At 43.6% G+C, this 20,506-nt stretch overlaps 1 protein-coding gene across 1 annotated transcript; it reads right to left on the bottom strand.

Moving 5' to 3' along the window:
* Positions 1 to 4,454: 4,454 nt before the first annotated feature.
* On the bottom strand, positions 4,455 to 20,271 carry CFAP144 (cilia and flagella associated protein 144). The gene is made up of 4 exons (XM_058552140.1): positions 20,093 to 20,271; positions 17,017 to 17,076; positions 14,921 to 15,024; positions 4,455 to 4,641 (listed from the first exon to the last, which is right to left on the bottom strand). Exons 1-4 carry the CDS (start codon positions 20,223 to 20,225, stop codon positions 4,531 to 4,533), a joined length of 408 nt encoding a protein of 135 aa, XP_058408123.1. The 5' UTR covers positions 20,226 to 20,271; the 3' UTR covers positions 4,455 to 4,530.
* Between the last annotated feature and the right edge of the window lie 235 nt (positions 20,272 to 20,506).

The following is a 20,506-nucleotide window of genomic DNA, read 5'->3' as shown; positions in this document are numbered from 1 at the left end:
TTAGTGAATGGGGTAACATATAGTAATTCAAATATGGAGTCTCAGAATCGGTTAGAGACTTTAATTATGTGTGGAACATATTGAGAGTGGTTTTTTTTTTTTCTGGGAAAGATGTGCCCTGAGCTAACGTCTGTTGCCAATTTTCCTCTCTTTTTTTTCCTCCCCAAAGCCCCAGTGCATGGTTGTACGTTTTGGTTGTAAGTCCTTCTAGTTGTTCTATGTGAGCCGCCCCCACAGCACGGCTACTGACAGACGAGTGTGGTTCTGCGCCCGGGAACTGAACCCGGGCCGAAAGCAGAGTGCACCAAACTTGAACCACTAGGCCATGAGGGTTGGCTCATATTGAGAGTTTTAAGAAAGGAGAAAACAGGTTAACAGCTTTTCACATTGGTAGAGCCAAAAGTAAGTTATTAATGCTAAGTACTTTTAAAAGATTTGAAAACTATGTATCTTCCTTCTATTTTTTTTCTTTTTTGTATAGCATATGGAATCACTTTCCATAATTGCATTAGAACTCATTTACATCACTTCCTCTACTATCCCAGTCCTCAAAATAAAGTATAAGCAGGGTGCAGGCAGTTTTATCCCTCGTTGTGCTTTAAAATGCAATTACATGCCTTGAAAGATAGGTAGGAACCCAGCAGTTCCCAGTACTGAGTACCGGCTGTTATTGCTTTTCATGGTTCTAATATGCATGGATTTTAGTTATCAAGGTGCAGTTAAATAACAGCAGTCTCAACAACAATGTTCACATTTCAGTTACTGAAGTGTTGTTAACAATGAGTAACTGCAGAAAGTAGAAACTTGGCAGTCTGTGAATCACTACGGAATAGATGCATAATGATTAGTGACCAGTCGTCCCTTCCATGACTTCCATGACTGCTCGCTGCCCCTCTGTTCCTCAGTGCATGCACAGATGGCAGAGTGCAGTTGTGTGGCCTCCCAGCAACAGACCCACATGGCATTTTACAAAAGTGTAATTGAAAGAAAGAATTGACCAACAAACATGAAAATGCAGCAAAGAATGAAAAGTGATAAGATTGGAAGTAAAATTTGAATGGAATGCAAATGAAGGTGTAGGAGAAGCAGCTGAGGAGGGAATGGTGGCCACGCTGCTGCTGTTCTAAATGCGAGACGCAGTCACAGAAGAAGGGAATGCAGCTGAGACTGGAAACGCAGTCAGAGAAGAAGGGAATGCAGCTGACCGGCATAATGAGGAAAAGTGATGAAAGGATGACCGTGTCCCGGAGGAGGCGACCCTGCGGAAAACTTCACACTCGGGGGACTCTTGGGGATGTTTCGTGACTTGGAAGATACAAATGATAAAATGTTGGAAGTGAATCCAGACTTAGAAAGGAGTCAGACGATTTGCAACAACGCATAGAAAGATGCTTGCTCTGTATCGTGTTGTACAAGAAAAAGGCAGGCGCTGTGTTTTACAAAGAAGTAAAACACTTGATTCTCAGTGTTTTTGATGCTTTAAATTGTAGTCTACTAAATAAATGTTTTACTATTTTTTCATTTTCTGATGCATTTAACAGTAAGATTTTTTAATTGACAAAATTTTAAAAATTTATTCATCATCATGAGTTTTATGTTTGGAGGAGAGCAGAAAAAGATTAGTTGAAATGCAGAGATGTGAGTCTAATTTTATGATCTAGTGGAAATTATAAAATAGATTAGGTCCTTGATTCTTTTTCATCACAATGTTGTTAGCTCTGAAAGGGGTCATTGTGTTCCTGCAGGTCTGTTCCTTTAAACAGAGCAACCACATTTCTTCTGCTTTCACCTCCTTTCTAACATCACCAAAAAAAAAGAGAAAGCTGTTACTTTGTACACTCAAGTCATCTAAAAAAAGTATATAAGGCAGTCCTCACTACGCACAGTCAGGCAGGACCATGAAATGAAGTTAGTGGGGAGGGCACATGGAGCTTCCATGCCGGCTCAAGGCGTGCCACCCTCCCAGCACCTTGATGTGTTCACTAACCTGGAAGCTCTCCAAACCCTGTAGTTTAGGGGTTTTTATGGAGGTTTCACTATGTAGGCATGATTGCTAAACCATTGGCCATTGGTGATTAACTCAATCTCCAGCCCCTCTACCCTCCCCAGAGGTTGGAGGGTGGGGCTGGAAGTTCCAAGTTTCTGATCAAGGCTTGGTCTTTCTGGTGAGCAGCCCCCATCCTGAAGCTCTCTAGGGGCTGTGAAGAGTCACCTCATTAGAACAAAAGGCACTCGCATCACCCTTTCACTTAGGAAATTACAAGAGATATAGGAGCGCTGTGTCAGGAACCGGGGACAAAGACCAAATATCTTTCTATGATATCACAGGTCACCCATCCCCTGGTCTTTGACCATGGATCTCTTACAGCAAAAGGATTATAATAGTTAAGAGATAACTGGCACATTTCTAGATTCTGATGTAGTCAATAATTAGTCCGTCGTATTGTATGAAAATGTCTCCCAGGGCGAGTCCACTCTGGTTTGCAGGCTTCCATTCGATCCTGTTAGGTTCCAAAAGCAGGAGTGGTCTCAGCAATGTATGGCTTCACCCTTTCAGGCATAACTCAGGAAAAGCCAGATGAAAGAGATACCTAGAGCAAGATATGGGAGGGACGGTGTGAAGCTGGGTACCTGAGGGTTACTGTAGATGTTAAATCAATTTGCTATTTTCCTGTTTAACTTGAGGGGTGACTCAGGGGTCGAGAGGATTTGTGAGCTTGTTTTGCAGGAGAAAGAGAATGCTTTCAGTGATGTTGCAGTCACCGGATGGCCAGCCCTCAGCAGCTGTTGAAGCCCAGAAGTAATTGCCCACAGGCTTATCGGGAGTGGCCCCTTTGTTTCTCTGAAGCTCCTCCTGCCAAGCCCCTTAGCTCTGTAACACCCCCCGCTTTCTGTTCTTGAGGAGGGATATTTGAGAGAACCCAGGATCCCACCTACTCGTTTTGGCCAATTTGAATAAATCTTTCTCCATCTCCAAGGACTGATGTCTCAGTGTTTGGCTTGCCGTACATCGGGCACACAAACTTGAGATTGAGAGGTTTGGTATCAGGTGCACAGAGCTTCCATGCCCTCCCTGGGCACACCCTCTCCCAGCACCTCCATATATTCACCAGCCTCCATATATTAACCAGCCTGGAAGTTTCCTGGCTCTTTCTTCACAGGACCTTCAAATGGTACTCTGTGGAGTGTCTTTTCTTTAGAGCTGTTTTGTTTTTCCAGAGAAGAACCCTCCAGCTTCAAACCCAGGGTAAAAATGCAATATATGTGGGCTAGTCTTCCTTTCGCAGACTTTCACTGATTGTTTTCAGCCTTATGTTACTGTGCAAAATTTGGGTTCTCTACCTGATGTGCATAAACAAAGCAATTAATTATGGCATTAGCCTTTGGGGGAAGAAATCAGCTTTTATTCTATGAGATCCATCTGCAGGGAGACAGGGGGCATGTGCCCTCAGATCTGTCTCCCTGACTCAGGATTTGGGACAAAATTTAAGAGGTTAGGGAGACAGGCTGGCACACCAAAATGCTGGTGGGACAGGTTTTGATTGGTGGGCTTCAGGCATTTATGGTAAGGTTTTAAACATTTATGAATGGGTTCTAAACATTTATGATGGGGTTCTAAACATTTTTGCATGAGGCAGGGAAGGAATTTTAACACCAGATTTGAGGTGAATGAGGGATGCTTACTTCTGATAAGAATCTGACTTTCACGTTCCGGTCATGTCCCAGTCCTTGAGTTCCATGGGGAGGAGGATCTTTGGTTCTGAGGTCGTTTCAGGTCATGATTTCTTCTTTTGTACATGCCCTGGTTATGTGACTTTGTAGTTTTTCTGAAAGACAGTCCTTAATCACTTGTTGATAAGAGATGAGGTCTGTTCCAGTGGGCTCTAAATGGGTTACACATGGTTACACTCACACCTCACTCTCCCCTGTGTTTCACTGAGTGTCCCAGAGCTGTGGGCTTTTCCCATTTCTCCAAGAACAAACCTCCAGTGCAGGAGATGTTACATGCCTGGCTGCTGGTGTGTGTGCAGTGGGACTCAATGCAGACTCCCTACCAATGTCCATTTTCAGTTCCCTGCTTCACACCCCACTCTGTCTCGCGGTCATGAACCTCTCTCCAGAGCTCCGGGACACATGGGCTCTATGCTCAGAGGTATCCTATTCTGCTTGCCTTTTGTGTTTCCTCCACCCTCTTACACCAGCTTTCCATCTTCTAAATATGTCTTCAGTTTTCTTGGTTTCTAATGTTTCTCTCTGCTGTGGGTTAATACCTTTTTCCCCCTTTATTATCCTTTACTGGGGTCTGAGAAGGCAGAGGAGATATTGTATGCACTTGGTTTGCCATCTTTAACTGGAATTCTCCCATTAGTTTATATGATTAAGGATTTGAACCAGTGGACCTGGGCAGAAGGAAGAAATGTGAGACTCAGGATAGGAAAAGTCAGGCCTACGCTTTAAAGTAATATTTATTTCTGTGGGCAGCACACACTTTGGGCATTAAAGACAGGGACTGACACCACTGTGGGAACACTACTTGTGGCGATCATCTTCTCCCAAGCTCCACATTTTAGCCTTGTAAAGAGTGATGTCATTGTAGACCCTGAAGTGGTTCAGCCTGCCGTCATCACGTTCTGGGTTGACCTAGAGAGGAGAATGCAGTCAGAAAGAAGTGTAGGGGAGAAAGACATATCCTCTACCCTTTCTAGGTCCTTCTGGCTGGGCTATGAATTAAATTGACATGAGACAGAATAACAGGAGAAAATCAAACAATGCTTTATAACATGTATACATGGGAGAGACCCAAAAAAACTGAGTAACTCTCCAAAATGGCAGAGGCTTTCATCTTAAATACCATCTTCAGCTAAAGACAAAGGAGGATGTTGGGGGTGGAAGGAGTCAGTTATGGGAGATTACCAGAAAAGCACAGTAAAAAAGAGTAAGGTTATTATGTAGATTTAAGTCCTTGCCTTCTGCACTGATAAGAGTTTCTAGAGGTAAGGTCATCCCCCTTCTTCCTGGTACAGAGAGGGAGATACCTTTATAGATAGAGATTTCCCTTACAAATGTAAATGTCTCTTACAGAGGGTAAATTCTACTTTTCAAAGCTTCTCTCATGTCTGCAGTTTTTAAAAGTAACCAGCCCAAAATAATCCTCACGCCAAAGAGACACATCTTGGGGTGGCCAATTCTGACCCCCCACAGTCCTGCCTTTGAAACTTTAAGAAGTTTCATAGTCCAGAAGCCAAGTGGTAGATTGTTCCATCCCACTGAACATGTTTCTTAGTCCTGATAATAGATCAGTCCAGTTAAATTCATTTCAGGAGGCGGTGCTGCAGGTGGGCTTCCAAACTTTGGCCTATATTGTGGAAGCAAGCAATCAGGTATTTAATAAGAAGTATTTCTCTGGAAATAAAAAGAAAAACAACTCAATGGTTGGAGCAAATTATAAACCAGTTTCTGAGTTCAGAGGACAGCCAGTTGAGAAGGTTTCTAGATGTCAGTGTCAAAGCATCTTTTGCAGCTTAAAATGTCTCGAATGATGTCATCGAGTGTTCAGGTATCCTTTTGAGTGGCTTACACAGCAATAGGCATGCTGTCGTGGTGATCTCTCAAGTTTATATCAAGTTGTTCAGCTTCAGTTTGCAGGGCTTCAGGAATCAAGGGTGGTTTCAGTTCTCAAGGATTTCGAATAAAAATGATGGAAAAAATTGAAAATGTTAGTTTCTGGATTTGTAGCTACATATTTCAGGAGACTAGAAGAATTCAGGATCCAGCCCAGTTTACAGGTAGAAAACAAAAACCCCAAAGACAATTAACAAAATTAGGATCTAATATTCACAAATGTGTACTATAGTTTTTACTGAAATAATTTTTCTCTCTCAAGTCACCCTCATTTTTACTAAGGATAGCCAAATTAAGAATAACTAGTTTGTAAAATAAGTCTAGTTTCAATAAGTTTGGCCCAATTATTTACATAAGTACAGCAAGAATAGTAATTTATCATATAGGCTCTTTTAACCCTGCTTTGCTGGAACTTTTTATGAGGAATCTCATATTGAACTTTAAAGGCCTCTTGAGGCCAGGAAAGCCAAGCCAAGGACTTTGTCATCACACTTGCCTGTAATACCTACAGATTTGGGTGAATTCCTCTCTTCTTTTGAGGTTCCCCAAAATATTGGGGTTCCAGGCACCTGCCAGATAAGTGACCTTCCTTACTTACCCAGTAAGGTTGCTGGGAGTGCTGTAAACAAGGTACCAGCCCAATATTTCCAAGTGCCTTTATTCCATAAAGTCCAATCTTTGTCTCTTAAAAGCTGTCTGGTCATATCTGAGTCTATGCATGTTTCTCTCAAATATGACATTCCAGTCAAAGCTTTGGTAATATAACCAATGTTTCCAATTGTGTCCTATTATAAGGAGAACAGATTCTTATTTAATTTATGCAAATAACTATATTGCCATGAAATAATAATATTCACTTACTAAGACTTTCCAAATTCTGGAGGGCTCAGGTAGAGATAAAAAGATAAATGTTTCATTCTGTTTACAAAAGTGTAATTTATCAAATTGCTATGTCATAGTTAGCTTAAGAGAAAAGAGAAAAAGTTTTCCTTAATCTGAAAAAGCAAAACATTTTTAAAAATCAGTATTTCAAACAAAAGTCATAAAAATTTATAATCATCCTCATCAGTTCACTCAGTCCTGTGTAATTGATTCTTTTTTTTTTTGTGAGGAAGATCAGCCCTGAGCTAACATTCATGCCAATCCTCCTCTTTTTGCTGAGGAAGACTGGCCCTGAGCTGACATCTATTGCCAATCCTCCTCTTTTTTTCTTTTTCTCCCCAAAGCCCCAGTAGACAGTTGTATGTCATAGTTTCACATTCTTCTAGTTGCTGTATGTTGGATGCCGCCTCAGCATGGCCAGAGAAGCAGTGCGTCGGTGCGCGCCCAGGATCCGAACCCAGGCCGCCAGTAGCGGAGCGCATGAACTTAACCGCTAAGCCATGGGGCGGGCCCCTGTAATTGATTCTTGATCTTAATCTTCTGTTAGCAGTTTCATGAAGTCATCAGTTTCTCCATTAGAGTTCTGTAATTTCTTACCTGGTTCAGTTTTATAACCTGAAAGTTTATCAGAAACCTGCATTCGAGTAAATGTCAGAGTCTTTTCCATGAATCTCTCAGAAGATGAAAACATTTGCAAAATCATCAGAGTAAAACAACAACTGTCTGTAAACAACAAAAGACTTAAAAATGGCAATTAAGAAAGAAACTTGGTTATTTCTGTGACATACAACACTTTAAGATAATAACTAGAATTATGACTGATGACCAGGACAGGTTAGAGTTTCTGGAATGTTATATAATTTTTAAAACACTTACATCAATAACATTTACCCACACAATATCATAAGTCCCTATGAAACAATGCTTAGTTATCCATTTAACCACAGTGACAAAGATTTCTAGGTGAATGCAGAAGATTAAATAGCTATAGGGAAAACCTTAGCACCTGTAATTAAAGACCTGATAAAAACAATACAGGAAATTTATTTTGATAAAACACAAAATCCCTACCCTTCTGGTAGACTACTCAAAGAAAAAAATCTTTCATAATCTCTTTGCCAAGCACAGACTAAAAGTCTAGGAAAATTATCCTTTTAAGAGAGGGAAAAGAACCAAATTCTAATTTTGCATTGGCTTACTTTTGATATTAAAACTCATTTACTTAATTAAATTCATTTTAATCTTAGCCAACTTGACCATGTGCAAAACTCTTTTTTTTTTCAGAATTCCTCTTCCACAAACCTTTTATAACTTTCTTTTCATAGTCAGAATTTGTCCCATGCCTCCTTTTTTTCCTCCTAGTACTTTAGGACAAATTTATCTTTCTTAACAAAACAATAATTTCCATTATTTATACCTTTACTGAAAACATACATCTTTCCTTGAATACAAACATATTTTCCTTAATTTTTAGTAGCTTTAGTCACATATTAGAATTTTTAACCCTTAGAAATCTTAATTTTTAAGTAAAAACTAAGTAAGCAATTATAAACTATTTTTTTACATTAGCATTTTGTGGCTTGGCAAGTTTATAAATACTTTTTATAAATTATTAGAAACATGTTACTTTATAGTACAGTCTTTTATTAAACATAAGACATGTTTACCAATAGACCCAGAACACCTTCTAGTTTTTCTCTAATAAGCCGAAAGTAGGAAAACATATTTAGTAATTAATGTCTAATATTTTATCTTATTTAGAAATAACATAGATAGTCAATGAATTTTCTATCACTTAATTGAGCAAAACTTCAAAGTTCCAAATTACTAAAGAGATTTTGGAAGTTATTAAATACATGTCATAAAATATAATTATTGCTAAAAGTTTAAACTCTTAACTCATTTACATCTAAATCATTTGTTTTCAATGATCATGTTTAGATTACCCATGAAAACTTCATGAGACATTACACAAAAATTAGCTATCACTTTAAGCTATTTTTGCTGACAAATTCATAACAGGGATAACATGAGCTTATCTCACTGGTAAACCCAGGCTGCGTGTCTGCATTATAGCCAATGCTGATCACTCTGAGGACATGTCTATTTTTTTTTTTTTTTTTTTTTTTTTTTTTTTTTTTTTTTTGTGAGGAGATCAGCCCTGAGCTAACATCCGCCAATCCTCCTCTTTTTTTTGCTGAGGAAGACGGCCCTGGGCTAACATCGGTGCCCATCTTCCTCCACTTTATATGGGACGCCGCCACAGCATGACCTACCAAGCAGTGCGTCGGTGCGCGCCCGGGATCCGAACCAGCGAACCCCGGGCCGCCGCAGCGGAGCGCGCGCACTTAACCGCTTGCGCCACCGGGCCGGCCCCTGAGGACATGTCTATTTTAATCAAACCAACAAACTTGAACAAGCTCTTCACTCACCGAAGATTATTTCCTATCACATTAACTTGAAAGACATGTAAGCACTTACTTTAAGTCAATTAAACAGAACTCTTAATTTTGGCCATACCATCTGGAGGTAAAATATCACACATATAACATACATATAGACACACATAGACACACAGGTAGACGCTGACAGAGCCATTAAATTTTTGATATGAATCAGGTGCAATACAAAACTCACTAGTTTCTGAGAAACATTTGTATTTCAGCAAATGGCTCTCACGTCCTAAAGAAGATGGGAGCAGAAAATCTACATCATAAAGGCACAGAAAAAGTAGTCAAGTTTTCTTCAAGATGGCGTTTCTGGGGCATATTTGCCTTATCAGTTTCTAATGTCTCAATCAATATCTAGGAGCATTTTGAGAGGAGCAGGAGAGGCATTGGAATAGGCAAAAGACAGGTGAACTTTGAGCTGCTTTCTAGAGCTATACCTCTGGCCTTGCAGAGATTTGTAAGACAAAGATGGTTGCTTCCAGTTACCCAAAGACTTGATTACAGTGTGAATGACAAAAGAGGTTGACCCATCCTTCCAGCTGCATTTTTTTCCAATTGCTTTTTTATATCAGGGAAAATGTTAGGAGGTGAATCAAAAGATTTTTATGTTATAAAACTTTCAGGACAATGTATCTCACCCTTAAAAGTCTGCACAAAGCATTTAACAAAAGCCCCCCCCCCACCCTTTTTAAGTGTGCAATTTAACCCTAGACCAATTTACCTCAGGGAGGGGGAGGTTTTGTTATCCTTTTTATTAGCACCTGACATTAGCCTCTAGTTTTTATCTCAAACTGTGTGGGCTCAGGCAACCCTATTGACTTCCCAGTTGTAAGGTTAATTACCACTGTCTCAAGGGCAGATTTATATGCTGTCTTACAACCAGGCAGAGGACACCTTCCCCAGTGAGACATAATCTCTATGCCCAAAATACAATCTATAACACAATCAGGCAAAAAGGAGATACAATTACTCCACATACAGCCTGTAAATATATCAATTTTTTTATGTAAAATTTCATCTGAATTCCATCAACTCTTATACCTCTAACCATAGCTTTCATTAGTATTTTGTTAGTACGTCTTGGTCTTATAATTTTGGACAGGGGAAGCATTCCCAGTCAGACATTTTAAACCATACTCAGGCAAAGTTGATACAACCTCTTTATATGAAATGAGCTCAAACATTCCAAACTTTATAATCTTATCAACACTTACACTTTTACATTTTCTCAATTTAATGGTAACCTGAATTAGGGTCTTAAGTCTAGTTATTATTTATTTTGTATTTCCTTTTTAATTTAGCATTTTCATAGGTACCAATAAAAATTATATGATGCGAGCTCTTACAATTTTTTTCCCCCAATTTAGAAGTTTTTCCAATTTAAATGATCCATTGTCTGGCCACATTGATGAGTAGGATCTTAACAGCGACTCATACCAATAACCTTAACCATGGACGCAAAAAGGGTCCCCAAAAGAGATCCAAAAAATTCACTCCCAAAAATAGTCTAAGAAAGCAAAGGCCATCATTGCACAGCAAGCAACAAAGGTGGAGACTACAAAGGCCCTTTATGAAAGCAATTGGGACCCCTTATGACAAACTACCCTCAGAACTGGCACAGCCAGCTGGACAAAAAGTGTGTCCCAGAACCCCAGTCAACTTGACTGGCCACCAAGATGCATGCCGGTACATGCATCCTCCGGATGGCGGAGACCAGAAAGTTCACAAAGCCAAGCTCTCAAGACGTAGAACAAGACAAAAGAAAAAAAACCTCATCTGATATGCACATTAACAGCTTTAGCTAAGCCCTGGGTCTCTTGGAGCCAGAATAATACCTAGGAGGGAGGTGCCGCTGGTTTGGAGATTGTGTGTCCTTTACAGAGTACCTCGTCATTGCACGGACATTTTCTTGAAATTGGCAGGGGATCTGTGTCATCTACCCTGTTCTGTGACCAACTGATCCTTTCATGGGAGACTTCTTGAGGTGGCGAGTGCCCTAATGGCTCTTAGCTGCTCTACCCGTGCCCACCAAATTTGCGGCCTTTTTGGCTTCCAAGATGCCCTTAGCAACAGCTTTCACCTCATGTGCTTACTCCCAGACAGCAGGCTTATAGAGATGCCCCTGTTTTATGACAAATGACAAAAAAGACAGAGACAAGGAAAAATAGTATCTCCGGAAGGAAAAGGATCTACAACCAATGAGTACTCAACCAAATTTCCTAGAGTTGCTGAGTCCAAGAAGCTAGCTTCACCAATATTTTCTCCTGCTAATCTAAATTTAGAAAAGGAAAAAAAACCTCACCACTCTCACTTCCATTGGAGCCTGCAGGCAGAGATCCAGGAGACTGACATGGTAAGAACTCTGACCTCTGGCTGGGTCTTGTCAGGGGTCCTGGATCTCTCAGCTGCAGCAGTCCAGGAGTGAGCAGTGTCCAGCCAGTGAAGTTTTATCCCATCCTTGTCGCCAAACTGTAGGGGAAGGAGACATATCCTCTACCCACTCTGGGTCCTTCTGGCTGGGCTATGAATTAAATTGACATGAGACAGAATAACAGGAGAAAATCAAACAAAGCTTTATAACATGTATACATGGGAGAGACCCAGGAAAACTGAGTAACTCTCCAAAATGGCAGAGGCTTTCATCTTAAATACCATCTTCAGCTAAAGACAAAGGAGGATATTGGGGGTGGGGGGAGTCAGTTATGGGAGATTACCAGAAAAGCACAGTAAAAAAGAGTAAGGTTATTATTCAGATTTAAGTCCTCACCTTCCACATTGATGAGTTTCTAGAGATAAGGTCATACCCCTTCTTCCTGGTACAGAGAAGGAGATACCTTTATAGATAGAGATTTCCCTTACAAATGTAAATGTCTCTTACAAGGGTAAATTCTACTTTTCAGAGCTTCTCCCATGTCTGCAGTTTTTAAAAGTAACCAGCCCAAAATAACCTCATGCCAAAGAGACACATTTTGGGGTAGCCAATTCTGATCCCCCACAGAAGCCTGTGGGGAAGGAGGGAAGACCTGAGTTTGAAGTTGGATGGGTCTGGGCTTGAATCAGGCCTCAATGTCCTGATATGTGGCCTCTGATGCTCTTCCTTGCTCAACTCTGTGAAATGGAGATGACAACAATTACATCAAGAGTTGCAAAATTGAATGAGACTAGCCTACAAAACGTTGCTGGGCTTCCCTTTCCCACTGCCTAAATTGGAGGCTCCACCCAAGGACTATTTCCCCCACTGGAACGTAAACTCCACGAGGGCAGATGCTGTATCTGTTTCATTCACTGCTTATCCCCAGTACCTACAACAGTATTCAGCACACACTACGGACTCAGGACATTTTTGTTGAATGAAAGAATGAACATCATTGAAGTAGTTACACAGAGAATGGAGTAAGAGTGAGCACTCTGACACATAAATCTTATAGAAGCTACACTCTGCAGTCAACTTCAAGGATACATTTTCATCAAATGTTACTAGGAGACCAGAGACTGAGAGGGATCTATTGAGTGTCCCAGTATTGGGGGTGGGAGTTCTCTGCCTATCTGGGGTAAGGTCTTGCTAGGGGGCAGGGAGCCCTAGGTTAAGTTGGGGCTGACCAAACCTGCCCCCAACCACATCACTCTGAAGCTCTGGCTTAATTACCTTTTATGATGGCACAACACCTGGATCTAACTCTTTGGGGTATACTTACTTACTATGCCACCAGTGCCATCTGACGGCATTGTCCCCAGTTTACAACGATGAGCAGGCTGGGTATATTTGCAGACCCTTCACAACTCCATTAGTGATGACCAATCACTAATGGGGGCGCATGCAGTTGGTTATCTGCAAGGCCTAGGAGGGTCCAAGCAGGGCAGGGCTGGCGAGGGCAGCCACACTTGTCCTTCCTGTCATGGCATGGTGAGCCTGCCATGAGATGTGCTGGTCAAAGATACAACACTTCCATACTCACTTTGTACCTGTGGGAGCCAGGCCTTTACTCTTTAAGAAAATGAATAATAGTGAGTTAACTTACTTGTGCTTTGTTAACTTACTTGTGCTTTGTAACATTTTTCTAAGTTGCTTAATTATCTAACTTGGATGATTTTTATCTTCAGGTAAGGTTCCTTCCTTCACAACCCTCCTCTCCCTTCCCTTATTCACTATAAGTTAAATCCCGCCTCCCCTCATCCTCCTCCTTTTTACTGTTGAGCCTTTATCTCTTCCCCAGCTGTCTAACCATTCCTCTCCCTCCTGGACTCAGTCCTCCTTGTGTGAGTGGTGGGGCCTCCCGCTGGAATCCTCATCCTGTCTCCCACAGTCTCCTCTCTCCAAGGTGATGCCCCATATCTGAAGAGGAGCTGTTGCAAATGAGGGGCTATTTGCTCTCCTCCTCAATGGTAAAACCTGACTTACTGAGCCATTTATTCCAATCTCCACAGGCTCTGCCTGTGGCAGAGCCACATGCCCCAGACTAGAGTTGTACAAATGGTGAGAAGGCCAGGCCCCTGTAGTAGAAATATGGGAACTACAGGGTGTGGGGAGTTCTTGGGAAGGGGGCACACTAGACAATTACTCAGTGGATGCAGACAACAGGGATCAAGCCAAGGGGCCAGGAGAAGCACCTGACTGGTCCTCAGTTGGGCCAAGTGCCCTCCCTTCCATTCTTCCTCATCAGTATCATAGCAGCTGCATTTAGGAGCACTTACTATGTGCTAGGTACTGTCCTAAGTAGTTTATATACATTGTCTCAGTTAATCCTCACAACAAACCTTCAAGTGTCATATATCCTCCCCATTTTAAGGTGGATAAGTGGAGGTTGAGAGGTTCAGGTCAAAGTGGTGGAGCTGGGATCTAAACTCGGGCTGTCTGGCTCCAGAGCCACCATGTTACACTGATACGCTGAATTCAGTTGAACGCTGCAGCAGCAAGAGGAGGCACGTGGTGCTATAGAAGCACAAGGGGGATGTGCCCAAATCTGCCTGGTGGGGGTGGCAGATGTCCCTTAATGGCACCTTATGGAAGATGTGACTCCTGAGCTGTCTTGAAGGATGAGTAGGACCTTCCCCAGGGAGTATGGTGGGGGTGGGGTGTCAGGAGGTGGGCTACAGGAGCGGTAAATGTAAAGATACAGGGTGTGCAAGACCTTGGTGCCTTTGAGGTGATGAAGGAAGTTCTGACACGGCTGAGGAATGGTGTCTCCAGCTTCACATCACGCACAAAATATACAGATGGACTAAAAGCCAAGTGTTAAAAAACACAACAACTTAGGGGAAGATATAGAAGAAAAGTTACTTGTTTTGGAACTCTGGATGTTGAAGGTTTTCCTAAGCGAGGTACAAAACCATAATGGAAAGACTGGCACATTTGACTACTTAAAAATGAAAACCTCGTATGTGATGCTGGACGTAATCAATGTTAAACGACAAGTGTGGCAGGAAGTTCTTCAAGTTGTCTATTCAAAATTCTACACTTCTTCCTTAGCGACAGAAGCCCTGCGTCATTCAGGGTGACAACGTGCTCAAGGATGTATTTCCCAGGCTCCTCGCAGCTGCTGGTGCCCTTCCAGTCAAATGGAGTACTGTTGCCAACAATCCCATTTTACAGATCAGGGGACAGAACTCAGAGATATTAGGTGACATGCCCAAGACCACCCTACTAATAACTGGTAGAGCAAACTCAGGCAGTCTGTGGTCAGCATCCTTTGTTTAATCAACACTCACACAGTGTTCACTATGTGCCAGGCACTGTTCTCAGCACCTTACAAACACTCCCTCATTTAATCCTAATAATAACCTTGTAAGTACTATAATGTCTCCATTTTACAACAAGGAAACTGAGTCATGAAAGAGCTTAACATCCCAAGGTCACACAGCTAGTAAGTGGTAGCGAGTTCACACCCAGACAGCCTGGCTCTTACCCTGTTCTCTTAGCCACCACCTGCACCGCCTCTGTGCTTCCTAAGTCAAGGAGCCACACTTACTAAGGGCTCTGAGTCCCATCCGATTTCTTGGCTTTCAGTCTGTGTCTCCGCGTATTTCTTCCTTGGGCCCTGGGCAGCGTGGTGAATAAGATTCAGAAACCTGGCTGGGAGACAAGGCATGAGTTATGAAGGAGTCAGGCTTTGGGGCCAATGCGTGGTCCTGTGCCCTTTACTCTGGCCACATCCTTCCCTAGAGGCAGAGCACCTGCCTCAGAGGCTTGCCTAGGCCTCGCAAAACGGGTGTTTGGTTCCTCAACTCATCTTTCAACAAATATTTCTTGAGCAAAAACTCTGTGCCAGGCACTGCTGTGGGCCCTGGAGGTAGAACAGAGTGAGACAGAGCCCTCCTAGAGCTCGGGGTCTAGGTGGGGGGACAGGGGACACAATATACAAGTATACAAACAAACCCATCACTGTGGCAGACTGTGACGCCAGCTGTGAAGAAGGGAGCAGGCAAAGGGGCATGGGGAGGCAGGGTGGCTACTTGAGACAGGATGGCAAGGGGAGGCCTCTCTGGATGCCAAGCAGGAGCCAGCCCTGAGGAAGAGGCAGAGGAAAACCACACCACAGGCGGCAAGGATGAAGGCCCTGAGGCATGCCAACGTAGCTGCAGCCGAGAGCGTGAGGAGGAGGGCTTTGAGCAGTGAGGTCAAATCCTTCTGTACTGAAATAAGCATGGCTGCCAACACCAGGCATATTTGTAACTCCATAGCTTAAGGACTTAAAAAAGTTTCATTTTCAATTTCTACCCCGTCAAGTCTTAATTTGAGAGACGCAGCCTGACAATGGGAACAACTTGGGCTTTGTAGTCCGACATTCTTGGCCCTTCCACTACTAGCTTGTCAGGTGGTTTAGCTTCTCTGGGCCTCACTTTGCTCATCTGTAAAATGGGAGAAAAGTTTCTACCTCAGCAAGATGGCTGATAATGGAAGGAAGGAATGTGATTAAAGGGCCTGGCACGGGCGAGCTCATCCTTGATACACGGCAGCTGGTAATAAACTCCTGCCCAGCTTTCAAGCCCCTCACCACCTGTTATTTTCTTTATTGCTACCAGTCCCCAACTCGTATGCTTTACCCTAGCTGGGCTGGTCTCTTCACTGCAGATATCAACCTTACCTCTTTGGTTATGCACTCTCTGTATTGGTCTATTCACTCATCTGTCTCCACTGTGCTATGAGGTCCTCCCCTCTCCCCCTGCCCCACACTGCCCACCCCATCCTCCTGTATATCCTACATCCTTCCGCCATCAAATTCTACTCTAAGAAGGCAGAGGGGAAGGAGAACAGCTCTCCAGGAAGGGTTAGGCTTTCCATCAAACATCTCTCTTCCTGCATTCCCCAACGTGGCCCCTGTCCGCTGGTATATTGCAGCCATGCTGAACTACTTGCAGTTCTGGGGCCATGGTGGTGTCTCTCATTTCTGTGCCTTTCTGTATAACTTGGAATGTCCTTCCACAGTCTTCTACACCTGACAGTCTCTACCTCGCCCTGTTGTCACCTCCTCCAAGAAGACTTCCCAGAACTCCACTGCCTGACTTAGGCACCTGTTTCCTGTGCTGTTGCCATTCTAATCTTAGTCTCTATTTCCTTGTCTGTCTCCTTCACAGTGGTATGAGATCCCTGCCCCGACCCCCATCCTAGGGACTATCATATAGGAAAAACATTTACAGATCCCCATGTACCAGATACTGTTTGAAGCACTTGCATTAGTTTGTTTAATCCTCACAACAGCCCTAAGAGATGAGTTCAGAGAGGTTAAAAACTTGCCCAAAGTCACACAGTTAATGAGTGGTAGAACCAGGATTTGAACTCAGTATGACTCCAGAATGTGTGCTTGTAATAGCTAAAGGTTTGATGAATGAATGAATGCAATGTTAAGGCCATTAGAAACATTTTTGTTGGCTTGACGGTTAATAAACTGACAATATTGTTGAATATGTCAGCCTCTCGTGAGCTTGGTTAGCATGAGTCCAGTTTTCAGATGATCCAAGCAGAGGACTGATGCTTGTCCCAAGGGAACACCAGCCTGAGAGATCTCCCCAGCCAGCTGCCTCTCTGTGCTCTATCTTAATGGCATTCTCAAACCCCAGGACTTACCATCTGCAGGTTCCTCCAGGTTATCGTGCCAGGACATGGGCTTTCTGGTGATTGTGTGAACTAGAGAAAAACAGCATCACAGGTTCATGTTAAAACACTAACTCCCTGCCCTCTCTTAGATCCACCGTAGGCCAGATACCCATTTAGCATTTTCTGAGTGTGTGTTACCTGTCAGGTACTGTGCTGGGCACTAGGGAATAAGGCCCTCAAGGACTCACAATCTAGAGTGGCACTGTCCAGTATGGTGGCCACGCCACACATGGCCACTTGAATTTGAATAATTAAAATTAAATACAATAAAAAATTCATTCCTTGGTCACAGTAGCCACATTTCAAGTGCTTAATAGCCACATATGGCTAATGGCTACCATTTGGGCAGCACAGATAGAGAACGTTTTCATCATCACAGAATGTTCTCTTGGACAGTGCTCGTCTACAGGGATGCAGACATATCTGGCAGCCAAATGAGGTTAAACAGATAATGATATACACCCAGGAGGCCAGGTGATAACAGAGGTACAGAATCCACAGACATCCATTCAGCTCGTAATTACTAGTGCTCTGGAGATACGGCTGTAAATAGAGAAGGTTCTCGTACACCCTGAGCTTCCATTCTGTTTGTGGTGACAGACAATGAATGAATATATAATATCAGGGAAATATAAGTGAGATGCAGAAAAATAAAGGAGGTTATGTGGGTAGAGAGTTAATCACAGGGCAGGGGTGTGGCTGATGTCTGTACGGAGATACATTAGAGCAGAGTCCTGAATAAAGTGAGGGAACACACCATGTGAGGATGTGTGGGAGGAATTCGAGAGTGAGCTTGGTGAATTTGAGAAAGACTGAGAAGGCCGGAGTAACTCGAGTGGAGTGCACTGGGTGCAGAGTAGTAGGAAATGAGCAGAGGCCAGAAGGGACCAGTGGTCTCCAGGATTTTTTTATCTCAAACTCTGACCAGTAAAAAACTTCTGAGCATGCACCCCTAAGATACGTATACAGTCATGCGTCACTTAACAATGGGGGTCCATTCTGAGAAATGTGTCATTAGGCCATTTCATGGTTGTGTGAACATCAGAGAGTGTACTTGCACAAACCTAGATGGTATAGCCTAATCCTACGGGACCTCTGTCATCTCTGCGGTCCGTCATTGACCAAAACATCATTATGAGGTACATGACTGTATTTATATACTCTCTATGTGTTATTATCAGTATATTAGCAAAGCATAATTTCTTTATACATAAAAGTAAACATAAATACAAGTTCTAATATTTTCTCACTTTACCCCAATGGATCATATTAATCATGTGCCCAAGGGACATGAGCTGGGAGACCAGCACTTTTCCTAGAAAGCCTGGACACTGCCTGAAGGGATTATTTAAATTGTTGGAATGGACCAAGTTTAAACAGAATTGGATGTTAATTTGTTTTCCTGAAATTAGTGTTGCAGCCTCCAGTGGAAAACCAGGAAGACATTACACTTTCTATTACAATTTCTGTACTCTCACCACATGCATGCATGCACATACACACACGCACACGAGGTAACTATGTGGAGATGGATAGGCTCATTAGCTGGAGTGTCGTAATCATTTCACTATGTATACGGATATCAAAACATCGTGTTGTACACCTTAACTATATATAATTTTTATTAAAAAAAGACATTACATTTTCTCTACATAGCTGGGCTGCAGTGGACTACAGTTAGTTAGGCCCAGAAGTTAGAGGAGAAGTTAGGAAGCAGGAACAGTGTTTATGAAGGGAAGGAGGTGGGAAATGGCATGATGTATTTAGGAAATCCATTTCTTTAGATACGGTGGGAGAGAAGGGAGCGCATGGCTGGTGCAGAGCAGGCATTAAAATATTTATTAAAAGAACAGTGTGTGGGTGGGGAGGGAGGTCGGGATGAAGCTGGATGGGCAGCAGAGCCAGATCCACAGGGGCCTTACCTACTGATCAGTTTAAACCTCAGCTCAGAGGCTGTGGGACCACTGAGGATTTTACAGAGAGATTGGCAGGATCAAACTCACCTGTTAGCCTAGCTCTAGCCAGCAGTGGGGTAGGGGAGGGGTTGGAGGGGTGGCCTTGGAGGAAAAGAGAGTAGTTAGATGCCTATCAGACCAATTCAGGCAGGAGTGAGGAGGGCCCTGCTGAGGCTTGGGAGTGAGGATGGAGAGCCAGGCAGCTCAGGCACTATTGAGAGGGCAGCACTGAGTGAGGAGAGACGGAGATGCCTCCACAGGCATGACAGTCTCTCACTGAGGTAGGAACCCGTGAAGGGTCAGTGAGAGAAAGTTTAACAAACAGGGCTGTGACTATAGTACTTAGACTGTGACTACAGTACTTAGACTGTGACTACGGTACTTAGACGTGTGGAGTGAGGGAGAGAGACACTGAGGATGGCTTCTAACGTGGGAGAGCAATGGTTGTGCCTTTTGCTAAGACAGGCCATTCTGGAGCAGCAGCCGGTCGAGGAGGGGTGCGGGATGCGCCTAGTTTTCCAACTGGTGAGTTCCAGGTACCTATGGGCCGCCCAGGGGAAGGGAGCTGGGAGGTGGTTGGGCACAAGGGTCTGGGGCTCCATTTGAGACTCGTCGGCATTCAGGGGGAGCTAATGTTCCAGGACCAGATGAAATGGCCCAAGTAATGTGCCAAGTGAGAAGAGTGGAGGGTGGGGCCCTTTTGTCAGGGGAGCACCATGGGCTGGAGTTGACTACTACCCCTCAACTTTCCGAAGGCCTAAGACAATATCAGGAGCCTGAAAAAAACCCCAACTTTTGTTCACTAAAAACAAACCAAAACACAAGCAAAACAGAACATAAAGCCCTGCAAAATATAATTATTTCAAAAACAAGATTATAAAAAGGTCTTTCAACCTTTTTACAACGAAAATATTATTTAATTGCGGCGTGGGTGCATTTAATATACTCGATGTGATGTGGGGTGAGGACCGCCCTCCCCCCGGAAAGTCGTGGTTCCTGAAGTCTACGAAGGGGGCTGAGGTCACAGAAGACGACTCCCACAGTGCTCCGCCCCGCGTCCGAGGGCTCCTCCTTCCGGCGGCGCCGCTCACCTTTGCGGAGGGGATTCACGTGATACTGCGTGTAGAGCTTCTGGGTGCGTAGCTCTTTGAGGTACAGTTCCCTCAAGATCTGGTTCTGATGGACCTCATCTGGGATCGCCTTCTCCTCTTGGCCTCCGGCCATAGCCTTGGCCCTGCTGGGTCGGTGCCGCTGCTTCTCTCACACCGCCTTCTGGACGCTAGCCCAGCGCGGGCCGCGGCCGTCTCCAGGCAACAGCGTCCCACGCCGTGTCCAGGCAACAGCGTCGTGGACGGCACTCCTGCCTTAGGCCTCGCTCCCGCCTGCCTGCCCCGTCCCTCTGCCGGAATCTTATTTCGCGCCCCCGCCCTTGGGGCGCTCCACTCACCTTGCCCAGCTTCTGGGGACTTAGCCTGGTTACTAGGACCGCCTCTCAACTGTCACAA

Source organism: Diceros bicornis, chromosome 13 (assembly GCF_020826845.1).
Source record: "Diceros bicornis minor isolate mBicDic1 chromosome 13, mDicBic1.mat.cur, whole genome shotgun sequence".
Taxonomy (NCBI): Eukaryota; Metazoa; Chordata; class Mammalia; order Perissodactyla; family Rhinocerotidae; genus Diceros; species Diceros bicornis.
The sequence above is the reverse complement of the archived record's forward strand: the minus strand, read 5'-3'. Positions and strand labels throughout refer to the sequence as shown.